General features: G+C 43.7%; 2 protein-coding genes across 2 annotated transcripts in view; one reads left to right on the plus strand and one right to left on the minus strand.

Annotated features, from left to right (window-relative positions):
* Positions 1 to 18783, minus strand: part of GPC5 (glypican 5) — a 1883811-nt gene that overhangs the window by 1099956 nt on the left and 765072 nt on the right. The window lies entirely within an intron of this gene.
* LOC136308311 (uncharacterized) lies at positions 13786 to 15706 on the plus strand. The gene is made up of 3 exons (XM_066235644.1): positions 13786 to 14140; positions 14521 to 14935; positions 15192 to 15706. The coding sequence occupies exons 1-3, from the start codon at positions 13937 to 13939 to the stop codon at positions 15704 to 15706; spliced, it is 1134 nt and encodes a 377-aa protein (XP_066091741.1). The 5' UTR covers positions 13786 to 13936.

Consider the following 18783-nt stretch of genomic DNA (forward strand, 5'->3'; position numbering starts at 1 on the left):
CCCCTGGAAAGAGTAATACCAACAAAGGGAAGCAGGATAACAGCCAAACAAGCTCTCCCGCAGCACTCAGAGCAGAGTTGCTTAGAAGTAGGGAGCTTTCGGGACTACAGTAGTGAGTCTTAGGGTCTGAGCTACAGTGCCTTCACCCACTGGCTGAGGGCTCACCCGAGGGCGGGCGGCAGCGGGACATGGAAGTGCGGTTCTGTTGGCAAGGGCGGAAGCTGGCTGGCCACCACTGAGGCCCAGGTGTGAGCTCAGTCTTGCCCGGCTGGGGAGGAGAGGATGTGCAAAAGTGGTCAAGCCCAGCTGCAGGCCACCTGCAATCCAGCTTGCGGGGGAAGGGTAGGAGCCCTGGAAGGGGTGGAGACCCACCCTTGAGCAAGAGTGTAGGAGCACAGCCTTGCCCTGCCCCAGGAACCAAGGCTTTTGGCCTGACTTGGGAGCCAGCTCCTCTCGTGGGGGTGGATCCAAAAGCCCAGAACAGGCAGAGTTCTGCTACTGAGCTTGGCCATGCAGTCCCGCCTGGCCTGTGGAGCCAAGGCTTGCAGCCTGTCCCACAAGCAAGTTTTCCTGTAAGGGTGGGGCAAAAGCCTGGAATCAGGTGGAGACCCGCAGTTGAGCAAAGGTGCTCACCCCTACCCTCAGGACCAAGCATAACGCCACCCATGGGGGCGCAGTGAAGGCAGAGGCCACTGAGGCTTGTACACCGATCATGTAATCACAGACACTCCCATGAAGGAGAGGCAGAAGCCACAGCAACAGCCCTAGTGGGAAAATTGAACTGCCTTTTGACCCAGCTATACCACTTTTACGAATATACCCCAAGAACACCATAGCACTGCTTGAAAAGAAGAAATGCACCCTCATGTTTATAGCAGCATTGTTCACAATAGCGAAGATCTGGAAACAGCCCAAGTGTCTGTCAGTGGACGAGTGGATTAAAAAGCTTTGGTACATATATACAATGGAATACTACTCAGCCATAAGAAATGATGACATCGGATCATTTACAACAACATGGATGGACCTTGATAACATTATACTGAAAGAAATAAGTAAATCAGAAAAAACTAAGAACTATATGATTCCATACATAGGTGGGACATAAAAATGAGACTCAGAGACATGGACAAGAGTGTGGGGTTATGGGGTAAGGGGGAGGATAGGGAGGGGTTGGGGAGGGGAGGGGCACAAAGAAAACCAGTTAGAAGGTGACAGAAGACAATTGGACTTTGAGTGATGGAAAAGCAGCATAATCAAATGTCAAAATAACCTAGAGATGTTTTCTCTGAACATATGTACCCTGATTTATCAATGTCACCCCATTAAAATTAATTAAAAAATAAAAAATAAAAACAATAGCTAAGTTGATTTTAAAACCAAGAGTAGTAATGAAGGTCTAAAAAAAGAATGTCATGTTCTCGGTAATTTGTTATGGAAGTCATGCTTTCATGTTGATTTTTTACTATAACTTCAAATAATTATGTTTCATTTTTAATTGCTCAATAATTGGCAATGGAATTTTAATTCATTATAATAAAATTAATTTTAAAAAGAAAAAAAAGGAACAAATTATTGGTACTTGCAACTGTATATATGTATGTAAAAAAACTTTATGTTGAGTAAAAGAAGCAAGACACAAGAAAAAAAAAGCATTTTGAATGATAATATAATCCATACTATTTTCAAGAGAAGAAATTTTGTTTTAGTGAAACTCTAAACAGATACCACTTTCATGTGGTCACTCCACAAAAATTAAGTCAGCAACATCTTGTGATCAACCATATCGAAAGTAGCTGACAGATAAAATTTCATTAACATAATAAGCAGTTATCCATCACTCAAAGTTTGTCCATCACCCATATACCAAACTCAATTCTATCTTATAGTAAGCACACACACTACATTGAAAACTGTCAACTTCTTACAATCTAAAAACTTTTTTTGACTATGTGATCACTTTCTAAGAAAGAATATAGAAAGTTCATAATTAATAAAAACTGTAGCGACACAAAAACAAATGCGATAAATACCACAATTATAACTTACACTATAAAATATAATGTGGACAAGTCCTGCCAGGGGTGAGGACGACGAAGACGCAAAGACCTGACTCCGGGGACCAGGTTCAGTGATGCAGATCCACTATATTCAGGAAGTAAGCTAGCTTATATAGATGGGTTCAGCCAATACGATGTTACAGTGTGTCTTTCATAGCCAATGGCTGAAAAGATCAGGGAGCTGCATGGTTGGCGCTAAGTCACTTCCTTATAGCAGGCGAGCTTCCTTCCTGGGTATGCCCAGAAGGCTTCTGGGAGCTGGAATATTCTCACAGCATTGCATCAGCCGCAGCTGCTAGGAATGTGCTTTGAGCTCCACCAACAACCCCTGTTCTCTTTTAATTAAGGCCAATTGGACTTGATGAATGACAGCTTGCTCTTGTAGCTTCTGAATGCTACGCATTATGCAATGGAACCCTAGTAGAACTAAAACAACTATAATACTTATTATACTATATGCTAATAGATTAGCTAGATTAAACAATGAGGCAAGCTTCTGTAATGTTTGACTTGTTAGGAAATAGAACAGGGGTCTTAAACCAGGGATTCTCCTAGGGGTTGGGATGTTATTTCCCTTCCATTGTGTTACAGAGAGCTTCTAGGTGCCGTTAAACACAGTTCCATTTTGATTGTAAAAAATAATTGTAGGTCCATGCACGCCCCCTTCCCACAAAAGTCCCATAGTCCAAACATGGAACAAATGGCTTGCCATGGGCTAAGTACTGTATATGGTTGCATTCCATCTCTCAGCTTATGAAACTGGAGGGTTCGCAGGTGTTGGAGGCGTCGTCGTTGGGATCATTTTGGGACACTGGAAGTGGCCGTATGTTTCTTCCTGGGATCCAAATTGGATGCGGGCTATATTCTGGAAAAACACAAACATAACCTCTACCTTGTGTTAGAAGGGGGTGCAGTCCCTGCCACTGAGTTGTGGCTGGGTCCTTCCAGCGTACTAACCGTAAAGGGGTTGGATGGCTACGAAGGCCTCCCCAATGTTTATAAGTGGGAGTTATTCCTTCAGAATCAAAAGTTAAATAATTGAGAGTGAATACAGCACTGAGGAGCAATTCTCTGGGTAAGGCCTGGGGCATATTCCCCCTTTCTTTTTGAATTTGAAACTTAATGTCTCTGTGTTGCCATTCTACAATGGCTTGTCCTTGGGGATTATAAGGAATGCCAAGGCGGTGTGTGATTTGCCATTGGGAACAAAAGGCTTTAATTGGCTGCTGATATAACAGGGCCCATTGTCAGTTTTAATTTCCCAAGGTACACCAAGGCAAAGCATGGCCTATCAAAGTGCATGAATCGCATGTGTATTTTTTTCTCCTGTTAGGACCGTGGCCAAGATGGCTCCGGAGAAGGCGTCTACTGCTACGTGTATGTAGCTGAGTTTGCCAAATTGGGGGACATGAGTGATGTCTATTTGCCACACAGCATTAGGCTGTAAGCCTCGAGTGTTGACACCCTGTGGTTGTAGGGGACCTAAGAGTAGTAAGGGCCTGCACTGTTTACATATGTGAACAAGGTGTTTGCAGGTTGCATGAGTGAGTTGGGGAAAGAGAGATTTGAGAGGATGGGCAGACATATGAAACCGGGCATGAAGTTGTCTGGCTTGCTCAATAGGGGAGACTGTTAAAACTAGATGATCAGCTTGTGTGTTGCCTGCTGCTAGGGGGCCAGGCAAGCCAGAATGGGAGCGAAGATGCTGAATATACCAAGGGTCTTGACACTCCTCTAACAGTTCTTTAAGCTGGCTGAGAACCTATCTAGTAATGTCTGCCTGGGCCAGAAGGTGGAATGGGCAAGGCCTTTGACTGTTTGTACTGCATAAGCACTATCTGAAGAAATGTTAAGGGGGCCATGTTGCCAAAGGCGTAGTGCACAGTAAATGGCTAGTAGTTCACCTACTTGTATGGATCCCTCATAACTAAATTTGTGGAATTTAGTGCCTTCCATCTGTGCTTTGAGCACTATTCCACAATAGGACTGGCTGGCATCTGTAAATGCAGGCATGCTGTGCGGAAGAGGGGTAGATGCTAGATACGAATGAGGGGTGGTTTGTAGGGGGACTCTTTGTAGGGTCTGTAAGAGTCAATCGCTATGGAGGTGATTATCTACTTGTCCAGTATAGTTAGCTAACTATCTGCATTTCTAAAACATTGGCTAAGAGAAATTGAATATGGTTGAGAGGAATTTGCAGAATAAGTACATCAGGCTCTCGGTCATACAAGGTGATACAAGCTTGCTGCAGCTTCCAGCCAAGAATGCAGATTGCAGTCTTGCTGGGGGGTGATTTTAGATAGCTGGCTATATGCTAAATGTACCAAATAAAGGGGTTTGTTTTAAAACAGGACACCAGTAGGAGTGCCTTTTGTGGCTAGGACAATAGCTGAGATTGGCTGATCAGGTTCTAATCTAGCTGTTGACACAGCCAATAGCAGTGTTGATATTCGCTATAACCTGTTTTGCTGCTGTAGTTAGATGGTGGATGCTGGTAGGCTCTATGTCGCCCTCAAGGAGGGAGAATAGGGGGTGTAATTCAGCAGTAGAACTAGATAGGTATCCACATATCCAGTTTATTTGGCCGCATAGGTCTTGTAACTCATGTAAAGATCATTGTTGAGGGATTGCAAGCATACGGAAAATAGGTGTAATTTCTTTCCCTATGCAGTACCCTAAGAAAGTAAAAGGCTGCAAGGTCTGTACTTTCTCTGGTGCTACAGAAAGCCCAGTGGCATTCAGATTAGTTAAGAGCTGCTGGTAACATTCTTCTAAGATCTAGGATCGACATGAGCTATTATATATCATCCATATAATGGTAGATGAGGCACCGTTCCTGTAATGGTTGTGTTGTCATGCTTGCATAGTACTGGCAAATGATGGGGCTATTTTTCATGCCTTGCGGTAGGACTGCCCATTGATACCTTTGATCTGGAAGGGCATGATTAATAGAAGGCATAGTAAAAGCAAGATAAGGCTTGTCCTCTGGATGGAGGGGGATTGAGAAAAAACAATCTTTGATGTCTAGAATTTTAATATGGGCAGCCTGTGGCACCGCAGAGGGATGTGGCAAGCCTGGTTGTAAAGTGCCCATCCTTGCCATGTGCTTGTTAATAGCCCTTAAATCATTAAGGAATCTTCATTTTCCAGATGACTTTTTCTGAATCACAAAAACAGGCAAATTATGAGGACTAATGGAAGGCTCAATATGTTTGGCTTCTAATTGTTGCTGAACTAGTTTGTGTCCTAATGCTGCATGGGAAATATCTCTTTGCTGACACATGGTGGTGTATAGGCTGGCCCATGGGTCTGCAGCAGGAACACATGTTGGAGAAAATGGTGTCTGAGAGGCTGGGGTGGGGCATTGAGCCCCGGCAAGGAATGCGGAAGCAGTGACTTCTGCTTTTCCCGGTGGCAGAGCTGATGGCGCAGTTAGCAATTTGGTTAGTTTTATTTCTGAGCACTCAGCCGCAAACTCGGAGGCTAAACTACTTTCCTCCTCAGTGGAGGGGGGCACCAATAAGGCAGGAGTGAGGCCGAGAGGGAAGGCCTGTCCCTCATGTACTTTGGCCAAACGAACACGTAGGAGAGCTTGGGCCCAAGTATCTGGGTCCCAGAGCGGCACATCCTCATTCCAGGGATTGAGACTAGAGAGAATCTCCCAGTAAGTACAGAGATCATTTCCACAAACTTCAACTCGCCTACTCTGCAATAGGGTGTGCAGGGCTTGAGTCTGCAGGGCTCAAGAGACGGGGAGAAGGTTTCCCATTGCAGAGGGTCACTCACCCGTCCCTTGGATGCTGGTTAGGTCCCTGCCCGACATTGGGCACCAGTTGTGGATAAGCCCTGCCGGGGGTGAGGACAACGGAGACGCAAAGACCCGACTCTGGGAACCAGGTTCAGTGATGCAGATCCACTTTATTCAGGAAGTAAGCTAGCTTATATAGATGGGTTCAGCCAATATGATGTTACAGTGTGTCCTTCATAGCCAATGGCTGAAAAGATCAGGGAGCTGCGTGGTTGGTGCTAAGTCACTTCCTTATAGCAGGCGAGCTTCCTTCCTGGGTATGCCCAGGAGGCTTCTGGGAGCTGGAGTATTCTCACAGCATTGCATCAGCCACAGCTGCTAGGAATGTGCTCTGCGTTCCACCCACAATATAACAAAATTGTAACCATATAGTCTGATAATAAGGTATTCTGTCATACCTTATTTACATATATGTAAAACCAAATACTGTTTTACATATGACTATATAATCAATACCAACAATACTTATTTCAAGAGAAATAAAAAGGAAGAAAAGTCTCTAACATAGAAATTGACTTTAATCATTGTCTCTAGCAAAATATTATAAATATGCTTAATTATTGTATAAGTACAGGTGAATGCTTATTGATCCATGTCAGAAAATAGACATTCTTCAATAGTTTTTATTTACTCCCTTTGATAAACACGATTATTATCAATTATGTAGTTAGCTGTTTTTATTGTCCCCATTAAGCAGTGAACAAAATTTTTGCTAGAGAAGTCCTTAAATGTCTCATGTGATTTTTTAAATGTAGATATCTATAGTGGCTAGAACTTTATAAAAGATGTTGATTAATTCAGTTTCTAAAATTCAGATGCATAAGACTTGAGTAATAACTCACTATAAAGCAATTTATTATTTTTTTAAAGTTTATATCATACATACATATATTTATACAAAAAGTTAACAGTGATGAAATCCTAAGTGAGATGAAATATAAAGACTGGGTTGTGAATTTATATATATGTACCAACAAGAGTTTTCTAACACCCATACATTTTTTTTAATAAATTTCCACATCAAGTAAGTGGGAATTTTCATTTTTGTAATATATTGCATATTAAAAATGAACTGTGTTTTTATTGATTTTGAAAGCAACACTTCCAAGTGTGAAAGTAATAGCTTTTTGATTGATTCAGTCAGGATGAGTTAGACATTGAAAAGAAAGGAAAAATTAATCAGAAAGTCTTGATTTAAGAACTGTTTATAGTACAGATTTTCATTATTTTGTGTCATTGTTCTCTTGATAGAGACCTGATGGACTGTTTGCACAAGTTTGAATAACAAAGTGACTATGAATAGAGAGGTTGTAAGTAAGATGTATAAGAATTAAGTCTATTTGGAAAGTAAAGGCAGAGACCAAATTTTAGAAGAGCCCCACTATTCTGAATAAAAATAGTACCTTTAAGTCAGGTACATACATAAATCAATCCTCATAGGAAAGAATAAGTCAAGAGCATACCTAATCAATATTAAGAATATAACTTTGCCTTATTTTCCAAAGAGATGTTATAGAAAACATGCATGTAAATGTCATCGGTTGTCAATCAAATTACAAATAAATACTATACCCTGGCTTTAACACTAAAATTTATTTTCTTAAGTGATTCACAAAACATAACAAGTTCCCATGTGGAGCCAGTCACTGGACACTAGAGACAGAAACCTGGATGAAACATCATTCGTCTCTCTCCCTGAAATCTGAGCCAATGTGAGAATTTCATGGTGGTTATGCTTATGATTCTGAGGCACAAGTCTAGAGGTACAAGTTTCTCTGTTCCCATGAAAGGCCAAAGGGAGAAGAATGTTGTCCAGAAATGCCAAATAGACTGTGAAGAGAGAGGACCTAGGAACGAATCCTATGGGACAGTAACATAACCAGGATGATTCAACAACTTGCCTGGGGAGGGGAAAGATAGAAAGCTGGGAAGGGGAGGGTAGAGAAAGGCCAGTAGTGGAGTAAAATAAAAGAGCCAAGGGAAAATTGGATGTAGAACTTAGAGAGATTTTAACATGACAAAAAAAAAAAAAGACAAAGTCCAATATAAAGATGGATGAATTGGCCTCAGAGAATGTGAGGGTCTCATTCTGTGTGTGATCTTACATGAAAAAGGGAGGAAAAGGACAGAATCCAAACATTTGTATTAGTTACAAATTGCATAGTGTCATGATTTTTGCAGGACTTCCCAGCAGTCCAGGTTTAGGTGAGAAGGTGTAAACAGTTGCATTAATACAGAGGGGGCTCAATCAGGCAGGAACAAATAAGATAAGTAAAGTTGAGAATTTTACCAAGAACTGTCAAATGATAGACAATGGTATATAAATTGGATGGATTGTAAAATAACATAAGCCATATGAGCATTTAGGAATGAGAGGTTTTTGGGGTTTTTTAATTAAAATTATTTTAGCACTCCAACAGGTCATTTGTATTCAAACAGAAAGAGAAAAATTCTATATGTATATGTAAACGTAGAATTATAATGCAGTGATTTTGTTTTACAAAAGTAATGTTATAACTGGGGATAAAGCAATTGTGATCGCTATATCAAGCTCTTACAAGGAAATGGTAACTTTAAAGGTTGAAAATTTAAAATATAATCCAGTTTAGCTCTTTTTTTTTTTTTTCTGAAGCTAGAAACTGGGAGAGACAGTCAGACAGACTCCGGCATGCGACCGACCAGGATCCACCTGGCACACCCACCAGAAGGCGATGCTCTGCCCACCAGGGGGCGATGCTCTGCCCCTCCAGGGAGTCGCTGTGCCGCAACCAGAGCCACTCTAGCACCTGGGGAAGAGGCCAAGGAGCCATCCCCAGCGCCCAGGCCATCTTTGCTCCAATGGAGCCTCAGCTGCGGGAGGGGAAGAGAGAGACAGAGAGGAAGGAGAGGGGGAGCGGTGGAGAAGCAAATGGGCACTTCTCCTGTGTGCCCTGGCCGGGAACCGAACCCAGGACTTCTACACGCCAGGACGACGCTCTACCACTGAGCCAACCGGCCAGGGCCCAGTTTAGCTCTTATAAACATTTTTATGATTTTTAAACATTTTTATAAAATTCAATATTTTGTGCTACTTTCTTGAGGCATAACTGTACACTGTCACCCACTTAATGAGAACATTACTTGAAAACACTTTGAGACCTTTTATTTACATATATTATTATATGGGTTTCCTCTTTTAAACTGGATTTATTGGGGTGACATTGGTTAATACAATTATATAGGTTTCATGTGCACAATTCCCTAATATATCCTCTGTACTTTGCACTGTGTTCACCACCCTAAGTCAAGTTTTATATCATCATTTATTCCTCCTTTACCCTCTTTCACCTCCTCCCAACCCCTTTCTTTTATACTCACCACGCTGTTGTAATTTAATACTACTCAGCCATAAAGAAGAAGGAAATCTCTCCTTTTGTGACAGCATGGATGGCCCTAGAGAGCATTATGCTAAGTGAAATAAGCCAATCAGAGAAAGACAAGCACCATATGATTTCACTTACATGTGGAATCTAATGAAAAAAATTAACAAACAAAATAGAAACAGACTCATAGAGACAGAGAACAGAAGAGTGACAGCTGTCAGAGAGGAAAGGGGTTGGGGTCTGGGTGGAAAAGGTGAAGGGATTAAGCAAGGAATAAAAGGGATGAAAGGTTTGGATAGGGACAAAAATCAGGTAGAATGAAACCAGGAGGGTGGGAAAGCCAAAAGGAATATGCAGAGGTTTTGAATTTCTGACTTCAGCAGTAGAGGACTTTTGGCTTCCTTGTCTCAGGTGTCCCACAAATCACTAACTCCCATCAGTCCATCTCTTTTCAGTCCTTCCTCAGCCCCAGAGGCAAAGACTTAATAGCTTCAGCTTCTCATACAACACTGGTCTCTTCTGCTAGAGCAGGGGTCCCCAAACTTTTTACACAGGGGGCCAGTTCACTGTCCCTCAGACCATTGGAGGACTGGACTATAAAAAAAACTATGAACAAATCCCTATGCACACTGCACATATCTTATTTTAAAGTAAAAAAACAAAACAAGAACAAATACAATATGTAAAATAAATAACAAGTAAATTTAAATCAACAAACTGACCAATATTTCAATGGGAACTATGGGCCTGCTTTTGGATAATGAGATGGTCAATGTCCGGTTCCATATTTGTCACTGCTAGCCATAATAAGTGATATGACATGCTTCTGAAGCCATGACATTTGCCTCTCATGTCACTGGAAGTGGTACTGTACATGAGTGACGCCACACTTTGTGGCACTGCCTACATACAGTACTCCAGGAGCACAGGATGCGGATGCATCCTGTGTTCCTCTAACTGACCACCAATGAAAGAAGTGCCCCTTCTGGAAGTGCGGTGGGGGCAAGATATATGGCCTCAGGGAGCCGCATGCAGCCCGCGGGCCATAGTTTGGGGACCCCTGTGCTAGCGTCTTCAAAAGAGCCTCTCTGTCTTCAATCTCACTTCTTCTTAAACAGTTGATCCTTTAAAACCCCAGAGCAAACTTTCTAAAATGTAAATCTAATAAAATTATTTGTCTGTTAAATCCATGTCAAAAATAATATGAGCTTTATGCCAGCGACAGTAGCTATCTCAAAAGCTGTTTAGGAAATTTTAAGAGTTAATATTGGTAAGATATGCACACTGGTGTCTGGTACACAGATTCACTAATTGGTATCACATATGGTAGAAAGAGAATTTAACAGAGATCTGAGTTCTAGCCTTTGCAAAGTCATATATTGCCCAATACTCTCAGAACACAAAACATCTTGAAGTATTGGTTTATTCATATGTAAAGTAGGAAGTGAAATTATTTCTGTGGCAGCTTTCAGTTTATAAATGCTGTAATTTCTTAATCCCTTATCAGAATCATAGCCAGTTCTATGTAGATACAATCCCATAGCAAGGTAGTTTAGATAAAAGATGAAAATGGCCTGACCAGGTGGTGGTGCAGTGGATAGAGTGTCGAACTGGGATGCAGCAGACCTGGGTTCGAGATACGGAGATCACCAGCTTGCGTGCGGGCTCATCTGGTTTGAGCAAAAAACTGCATATTAATTTTTTACCTTTTTTCCCTTGAATGAGAAGCAGGGAGGCAGAGAGACAGACTCCCACATGTGTTCCCACCAGGATACACCCAGCAAACCCCATATAGGGTGATGCTCTGCCCATCTGGTGCTGTTGCTCAGCAACTGAGCTATTTTAGTGTCTCAAGCTAGGCCACAGAGCCATTCTCAGTGCATCTTGTTCCAACCAAGCCACGGCTACAGGAGAGGAAGAGAAAGATAGAAAGTGACAATGGAGTGGGTGGAGAAGTAGATAGTCACTTCTCCTGTGTGCCCTGACCAGGAATCAAACCTGGGACATCCACACCCCAGGCTGATGCTCTACCACTGAGCCAACTGGCCAGGACCAGTTTTATATATTGTGATCCTGCAGAATTTCTTTATTAGATTTAACAGATCATTTTAATGAATTCTTATAATTTTTTATACACAATATGATATTTTTAGTGGAAGAAGTTAGTTTTAATTATTTTTTATCTGGATTTCTTTTATTTTTTCTGCCTTATTACTTTGCTACAACCTCCAGTACAATGTTGAATAGAAATGACAAGGCCTGACCTGTGGTGGCGCAGTGGATAAAATGTCGACCTGGAATGCTGAGGTCGCTGGTTCAAAACCAGGGCTTGCTGGGTCAAGGCACATAGGGGAGTTGATGCTTCCTGCTCCTCCCTTCTCTCTCTCTCTCTCTCTCTCTCTCTCTCTCTCCTGTCTAAAATGAATAAATAAAGTTTAAAAAAAAAAAGAAATGACAAGAAAGCCTGAATCCTTGTAGTCTTCCTGATCTTATGAAAAAAATGTTCAACTATTTAGTATCATCTTAGCTGTGAATTGTTTTGTTTTGTTAGATACTCCTTTTTAGGTTGAGAAAGTCCCTTTTTATTCATAATTTTTTTTGTTGTGTTAATCTTGAAAGGGCATTATTTTCTTTGGTGCTTTTTCTTCATTTCTTGTAATAGCCATGTGTTGTTTGTTTGCTTGCTTGCTCTGCTGTGTTTAGATGGTGCATTACATTGACCCTGCACCCACTTTAGCAGCTGCTCAGCTTCCCTCGTGCCTGTGGACCAGGGCTGGTGGATCCCACCCTCTCTCCATGAATGTTAGTTGTTTCCCTTCCCTCTCCCCAAATCCCACCCGTTTCCTCAGTGCTCTGATAAGTAGTCTCAAAAATGCATCTTAAAAACTGTCTAAGAATTTCTGTGGGGTCTCCTTCGGCATGGGCACTGCCAGGTGAAGGTGAGCACCTGTGAGACTGTGACAGGGCCTCCACATTCTTGTCCCTGAGAAGGGGACTTTTACCATTTTCTCAGGGATGTGCTGGGGCCTCTGCATTCTCCCGTTGTCCTCGGGGCTGACTGCCAAACTAGAAGCTTGCCAGGCTGATAGCGACAGTGCACTCCTGCCAGTGTTTACAGTGCGTGTTTCCGCACTGGGTGGTCAGCCATTATCTGAAACACACTGGCACACGTGCACTGCCTCTCATTGGAAGCACATGCGTTTGCCCTCTGTCCCTGTAGAACAGTGATTTTCAACATTTTTTTCATGGCACAAACACACACTAATTACTAAGGTCAGTGCCCCTGACTAAATACAACCATTTTCATCTCATGGCACAAATAAATTAGTTACTAAGGAAGAAGAGGTCAGGGCCCCTTTTTCTTTAGTAATTAGTTTTGTGAGTGCGTGAGAAACAAAAATTGAAAATCACTGCTGTAGAAAACAGCGAATTTCGGGAGGTTTCTGCACCACAGGGATGTGAAACCTCTCTCTGGCCTTAAGTTGTGAGGAATGCTTTCTAACTTGTGGTGTGTCGTTTCAGATCTCTGCATTCTTCTTATGGTTGTTTTAGGCTCAGGAAGGGCCAGCCGTTGCCTGACCAGCAAGAGGTCTTGCAGTCACACTTAGCACAGTGGTCTCTACCCAGAGACCCCTAGAATCTAAGGCCTAGATGATGCACACGTTCATTAAAAGACCTTTTTTTAAATTTTCTGTCCTATCTGGTCTATATTTCACTGGGATTTCCCTTTAAACAAAAATGAAATTTCAAATAAATACACAGAAAAAGTATGGCAGTACACCCCAAAACAAACCCATTGTAATACTTCATTAATAGGAAAAGTCCAGAATAGGTATCGGAGTGGAGACACAGAGCAAATGGGGGGTTGCCAGGGCGAGAGGAGTGGGGAGTGTCATTTTGGTTCAGAGTATCCATTTGGGGTGATGGGATACTTTGCAAGAAGATAGTGGTGATGTTTGCAGAGCACAACTTTAAAAATAAGCAGTCACCTTTATTTTTTACTTATAATGAATCACGCTATGGAAAAACTGAGAAAAAGAAAGTAACAAAATAAAATAAAAATACAGAACAATTCCAAATAAAATTAAATTAATAAAAACATGAACTACGCCACAGAGAAAAAAAACCCATAACGTTAAAAGAAAATAAAAGAAAACTGTCAAGGAGAGGTAGGTGGTAAATCAAATTCTTCTGATGTGGTGGGGACAGCTGGATGAAGAACAAGCAACACTGGAGCTGGCCCTGATCGCTGCCCAAGGCAACCCCTTTTCTCTGGCTGAACCAGGGTAGGTTTTGCAGGGCATTCTTGACACAGCAGTGGTGGGGCCTCAGTGTGGTCCGGAGACGCTGCACAGGCGGCCCCGCTCCAGAGCTGCAGCTGGAGTGGCTGCTGGAGGAAGCACGGCCGCTGGAGTCGGGCGCCCCTCCAGGTCTAGGTCGGCCGCCAGGTCTGCCCGTGCAGCCGGCTCCTGTAGGTGTCCCTCAGGTGGAGCAGGAGCCAGCTCTGCCTCCTGGTCCCCTACCCTGAGCATCTCCTCAGACAAGAGCAGTGACATCACATCTTGCCAGAACAAGACGTCACCACACAGCGTCCTCACTAACTGATGAGCGAGACCAATAGAACTCAGAATCCTGGTAACCAGGGAACCACATTCTCAAACAACCGCTAGCCAGCTCAGTTGACCAGAGACTTTAGTTGAGTCAACATGTCCTTGTGTTGTCTTCCCCGGTCCCAAGGCCGTGGGAACCAAAGAAACAGCGCTGATGGTTTTTTCCGCCGTGGCCGCCGCTGGGTCCAGACTCTGCGCAGACGTCCGTGGCCCTTTTCTCGGAGGAACCGAGAAATAACCCATCGAGGCTCAGAGGTGGTGCTTCCGGACCAGACCACCACTGTGATTTCACCTGAGCAGGTCTATGTCCCCTACGTGTGTGTGTGTGTGTGTGTGTGTGTGTGTGTGAGTTTTGGGTGTGAGTGTATGAATATGTGTAAGAGGGTTTCATGTCAGAGGAGCCTGCCCTTAGGAAGAAGGGGCTGAGCACGTGGGTCAGAAGCCTAGTGAACCAGCACATTCACACCACTGCCTGTTTGGATCGTTAGTGTGGGTGGCACCCTCTGCCCCAGGTTTATCTTGAGCCCTGGAGGTGAATTTCATTTCCACTGAAAGGAGGTCTCTTCAGAAACACCCTTGGGTCTGATTTGGGAGCAGAAGGTACAGCGGGAAAAGCAGCAGCGTCTAGAGCCAGGCTGGGCTTGAGGCATCCTGACCCGCTGCTGGTCATGTCATTGTAGAGCTCAGTGAAAAACACCCAGGAGCAGCATCTGGAGGAAGGAGACCCTCACTTGATCTCCACAACTGTGGCCCAGGTGCACCGTAGTAGTGATGTTCCATGCAGGCCTGCAAAGAGCATGGCCACCTGGGCGGCCGGGGACCTGGGGCCCGTGGATGACCTCAGTAGGTCTCCTCTCCTGGAGCCACCCAGGGTCTGGAGGAGGGCTCGTCCCCCAACGCCATACAGGATCAGGAGGTCTCTTCTTTTTACAACACCCAATTTCCCGAGGATTCCTCCCCTGATGCTACCCAGGGTCCAGACTCCTTCTCCAAAGCTGCCCAGGCTCACCATGTCTGAATCCAGCATGCAGCAGGGGGCCCATGTTAATCGCAGTGAGACAAACCACCTGGAGCCCAAGGAAGCAGAACTAAATGGTGAGGAGGTGGTTGAGGACATAGTGGGATGGTGGGGGAGGGTTGGAGGGGAATCTGAGATTATTGGGAAGGGTCGGTGTCAGACACACAGGGAGCACTCCTAGAGGCTGGCCAGGAGCAAAGACTGGCTTCAGACCACCCACGTGCAGGATGGCTGGTGGGGAGGACGTCCTGTGGTGGGTCTGGCCTTTGGCTGTGCTCTGCCTTTGGAGAAAACATGGAAATGGAGGCATATGGGTAATCTTTTCTCCTCTAGCAGCTCCAGCACCAGCCCAGGAGGCAGATCCGGCTCTTGCTCCACCTGAGGAACATCTGGAGGAGCCGGCTGCACAGGTTGACCTGGAGGCCGACCCAGAGCTGGAGCGGTGCCTGACTCCAATGGCCTTTTCACCTTATGAAGTTTTTCCAGCTGCAGCTATGGAGGTGGGGCCGGCCTCCACTGCGCCTCCTGACCACACTGAGGCGGGAAATCAGCTGCCTGAAGAAGCCTCCGACCAACCTGCCTTGACTCCGCCCACACAGGAAGAGCTGTGCCTGCACACCACCTCAGGGCCAGCTCAGGAGCCACCTGACGAATCAGCTATCCCTGGCACATCCAAGGGATCTATTTTCCCACCTCTTTTTGATTGTTTTCTTTTATTTTCTGTCATCGTCATATTTCCATTTTCACCTTGGCCCTATAGGGTATTTTATTTTATTAATTTTTTTTGGAATTATTTTGCCTTCTTTTATTTTCTTTTCTTTTTCTGTTTATATCTTTTTACTGTATAGAGTAATTTATTATAAGTAATAAAATAAAAGTGATTATTTAGATTTTAATTTGTGCCATTCCTCAGCATGAAGTCCCTTAATGATGCTGTGCAAACATCACCTCTAACTTGTTGAAAAATGTCCCATCACCCTGAATGGAAACCCTGCACCAAAATGACTCACCCTCCTATCCCTGCAAAACCTCACCTGCTTTCTGTCTCTGCTCCTTTACCTATTCTAGACATTTCCTATCAACGGAATCTTACCATGCTGCTGTTTTCAACGCGCTCCCATACCTTTTTTGTTTTTATCTGAAATAACATTTTTGCCATTAAAAATGGAAATCCCAGATCGAATAGAGAGACAGATATAAAAAGAAAACTTTTTTAGTAAGTCTGTGCTTTATATATGGGTAGTGACCACTCTGCTAAGTGTGATCCCAGGGCCAGAATGCAGTCAGGTGACAGCTTGACCTTCCTGGGCATAAAACAAACACGAGAATAATGCAGAAATCTGCAAAGGCAAACCACAATCTGGAAAGCATTCCTTACGAGGCCAGGCCAGAGAGTGGTTTCACGTTCCTGCGGGGCATGAACTTCCTGAAAATTGGTCTTGTCTTTCTTTCTTTCTTTCTTTCTTTCTTTCTTTCTTTCTTTCTTTCTTCCTTCCTTCCTTCCTTCCTTCCTTCCTTCCTTTCTTTCTCTCTCTCTCTCTCTCTTTCTTTCTCTCTTTTTTTTTTATATTTCCAGAGAGTGATTGTTTTATATTTCCAGAGAGTGATTTCACGTTCCTGCGGGGTATGAACTTCCTGAAAATTGGTTTTTCCTTCTTTCTTTCTATTTTTCTTTCTTTTTTTCTTTTTCTTTCTTTCTCTATCTCTCTCTCTTTTTCTTTCTTTTTTTTGTATTTTCCAAAGTTAGAAATGGAGAGGCAGTCAGACAGATTCCCACATGCACTCGACCGAGATCCACTCAGCATGCCCACCAGCGGGCGATGCTCTGCCCATCTGGGGTGTGGATTCGTTGCAACCAGAGCCATTCTAGTGCCTGAGGTGGAGGCCATGGAGCCAGCCTCAGCGCCTCAGCCAACTTTGCTCCAATGGAGCCTTGGCTGCAGGAGGGGAGGAAAGAGACAGAGAGGAAGGAGAGGGGGAGGGGTGCAGAAGCAGATGGGCCCTTCTCCTGTGTACCCTGACTGGGAACCAAATCCAGGACATCCACACACCAGGCTGATGATGCTCTACTGCTGAGGCAACTGGTCAGGGCCAAGTTGGTGTCTTCTAAAAAGAGAGAGGACAAACACCTGTGCTCTCAATAAGAGGCAGTGCTCACGCCAGTGCAAGGCAGTTGATGGCCCACCACCCTGATGCGGACACACGCACTGTAATGCCAGTGGGAGAGCCCTGTCCCCATCAGACTGAAAGGCTTCTGGTCTGGTGGTGAGCAGCCCCGGGGACAATGTGAGTATAGAGAAGCACCAACAGCTCCCTGAAAAGAAGTAGGAAAGGCCCCTCTTCTGGGGGGACAGTGTGTAAGACCCATCAAATTCATCAGGTGCTCAACTTCACCTGGCTGTGTTCACCATAGAGCAGGGGTAGTCAACCTTTTTATACCTAGTGCCCACTTTTGTATCTCTGTTTGTAGTAAAATTTTCTAACTGTCCACCGGTTCCAAAGTAATGGTGATTTATAAAGTAGGAAAGTTACTTTATAAAATTTATAAAGCATAGTTACAGCAAGTTAAAGCATATAATTATAATTACTTACCAAGTACTTTATTTTGGCTTTTTGCTAATTTTGGCAGAATAAATCTTTATAAAAGAACATACTATAGTTAAATCTATCTTTTTATTTATACTTTGGTTGCTCTGCTACCGCCCACCAGGAAAGATGGAACGCTCACTAGTGTGGGTGGTAGGGACCAGGTTGAATACCACTGCCCTAGGATATTATCCCAAAGAAATTCTTGCACAAATTCTCAAAGAACTATATTCAAGACTGCCCATCAGAGTACTGATGAATTAGCCAACAATTGAGAAAAACAGAACTGTCCATGGACAGTGGTGGGACCCACCAATCCTGGTCCACATGGATGATGGAAGCTGGACAGCAGCTAGAGTTGGGGCAGGCGTCTCCACGTGTTGACAGAAAAAGAGCTCAGGGGTCCTCTCACATGAGACATGTGGCCCAACATCTGATTCCATGATCCCACTTCTTAGAGCACGACCATGTGATTTCAGCTGGCAGAGAGTCATATATGAAAATCAGCCTGAGTGTAACACAGACAAAACAAACTGAGTGAGAAGGGCGGACCCTGAGAGATACCAACCAAGCCACTCATGATGCTCACCTGTGGGGTGGAGACATCAATCTCTGACCTTCTCCTTGATGTGATGTCTAATTTGGTAAAATGCATGTGTGACTATGACAATTCTAAATATAAATATATTAAAGTTATCTGTCCAGTGTTATCTGTGTATCACTCATCTATAAAGTACATTATTTAGTTTTTATTGTTAAAGAATTTATGATAAGGAAAATAAAGGTTAGTTGTAGTACCATATTGAATTCTAAAGGAATTCAGAAACAAATAAAGAACAAAGTCCTTCCCGGGAGGAGAGCCCTGATACGGGGGGCTCACCATGCCTGTTCTTTCCAGGATTTTGCACATAGTGTTGGCATGTGCATGTGTGTGCCTCTGTTTTCTCGCACCCATGTGTGCATTGGTGGGTGCCTCTGTGTGTTCACATGTGTGAGCGTGTGCACCTGTGGGTGTCTGGCAGGTGGGATTCCTGGGCATGTGCTCTTCCAAACCCTTATTTCTCTTGGGGTGGATGCTGCCAGTCAGAGTTGTTGGCATTTTCTGTGACTCCACATCAGAATTTCCAAAGCTCCCTTTGGTGGAACCTGGATCATTATTCACTTTTTACTTTTCTTGTTTTAATTTGTACAGGATTTTAAAATATTGGGTGCAGTTCCTATATCCGAGGAGAAAAGGAAAACATCATAATGAAAGAAAAGTGAAGAGAATGGTCACAGAGTGGGGATAAAACCAATTCTTCTGATGAGAGTAGTGCAGGTTCGAGAGCAGACGGCTCTA

The sequence above is a fragment of the Saccopteryx bilineata genome, chromosome 6 (genome assembly GCF_036850765.1).
Source record: "Saccopteryx bilineata isolate mSacBil1 chromosome 6, mSacBil1_pri_phased_curated, whole genome shotgun sequence".
NCBI lineage: Eukaryota > Metazoa > Chordata > Mammalia > Chiroptera > Emballonuridae > Saccopteryx > Saccopteryx bilineata.

Bases quoted from the DNA above. Each gene is read 5' to 3' on its own strand.
- LOC136308311 (XM_066235644.1), top strand. From the start codon at position 13,937: ATGTCCTTGTGTTGTCTTCCCCGGTCCCAAGGCCGTGGGAACCAAAGA. The intron at 14,141-14,520 runs GTCTATGTCCCC...ATGTCATTGTAG, and splicing joins CTGTGATTTCACCTGAGCAG to AGCTCAGTGAAAAACACCCA. The intron at 14,936-15,191 runs GTGAGGAGGTGG...TTTCTCCTCTAG, and splicing joins CAAGGAAGCAGAACTAAATG to CAGCTCCAGCACCAGCCCAG.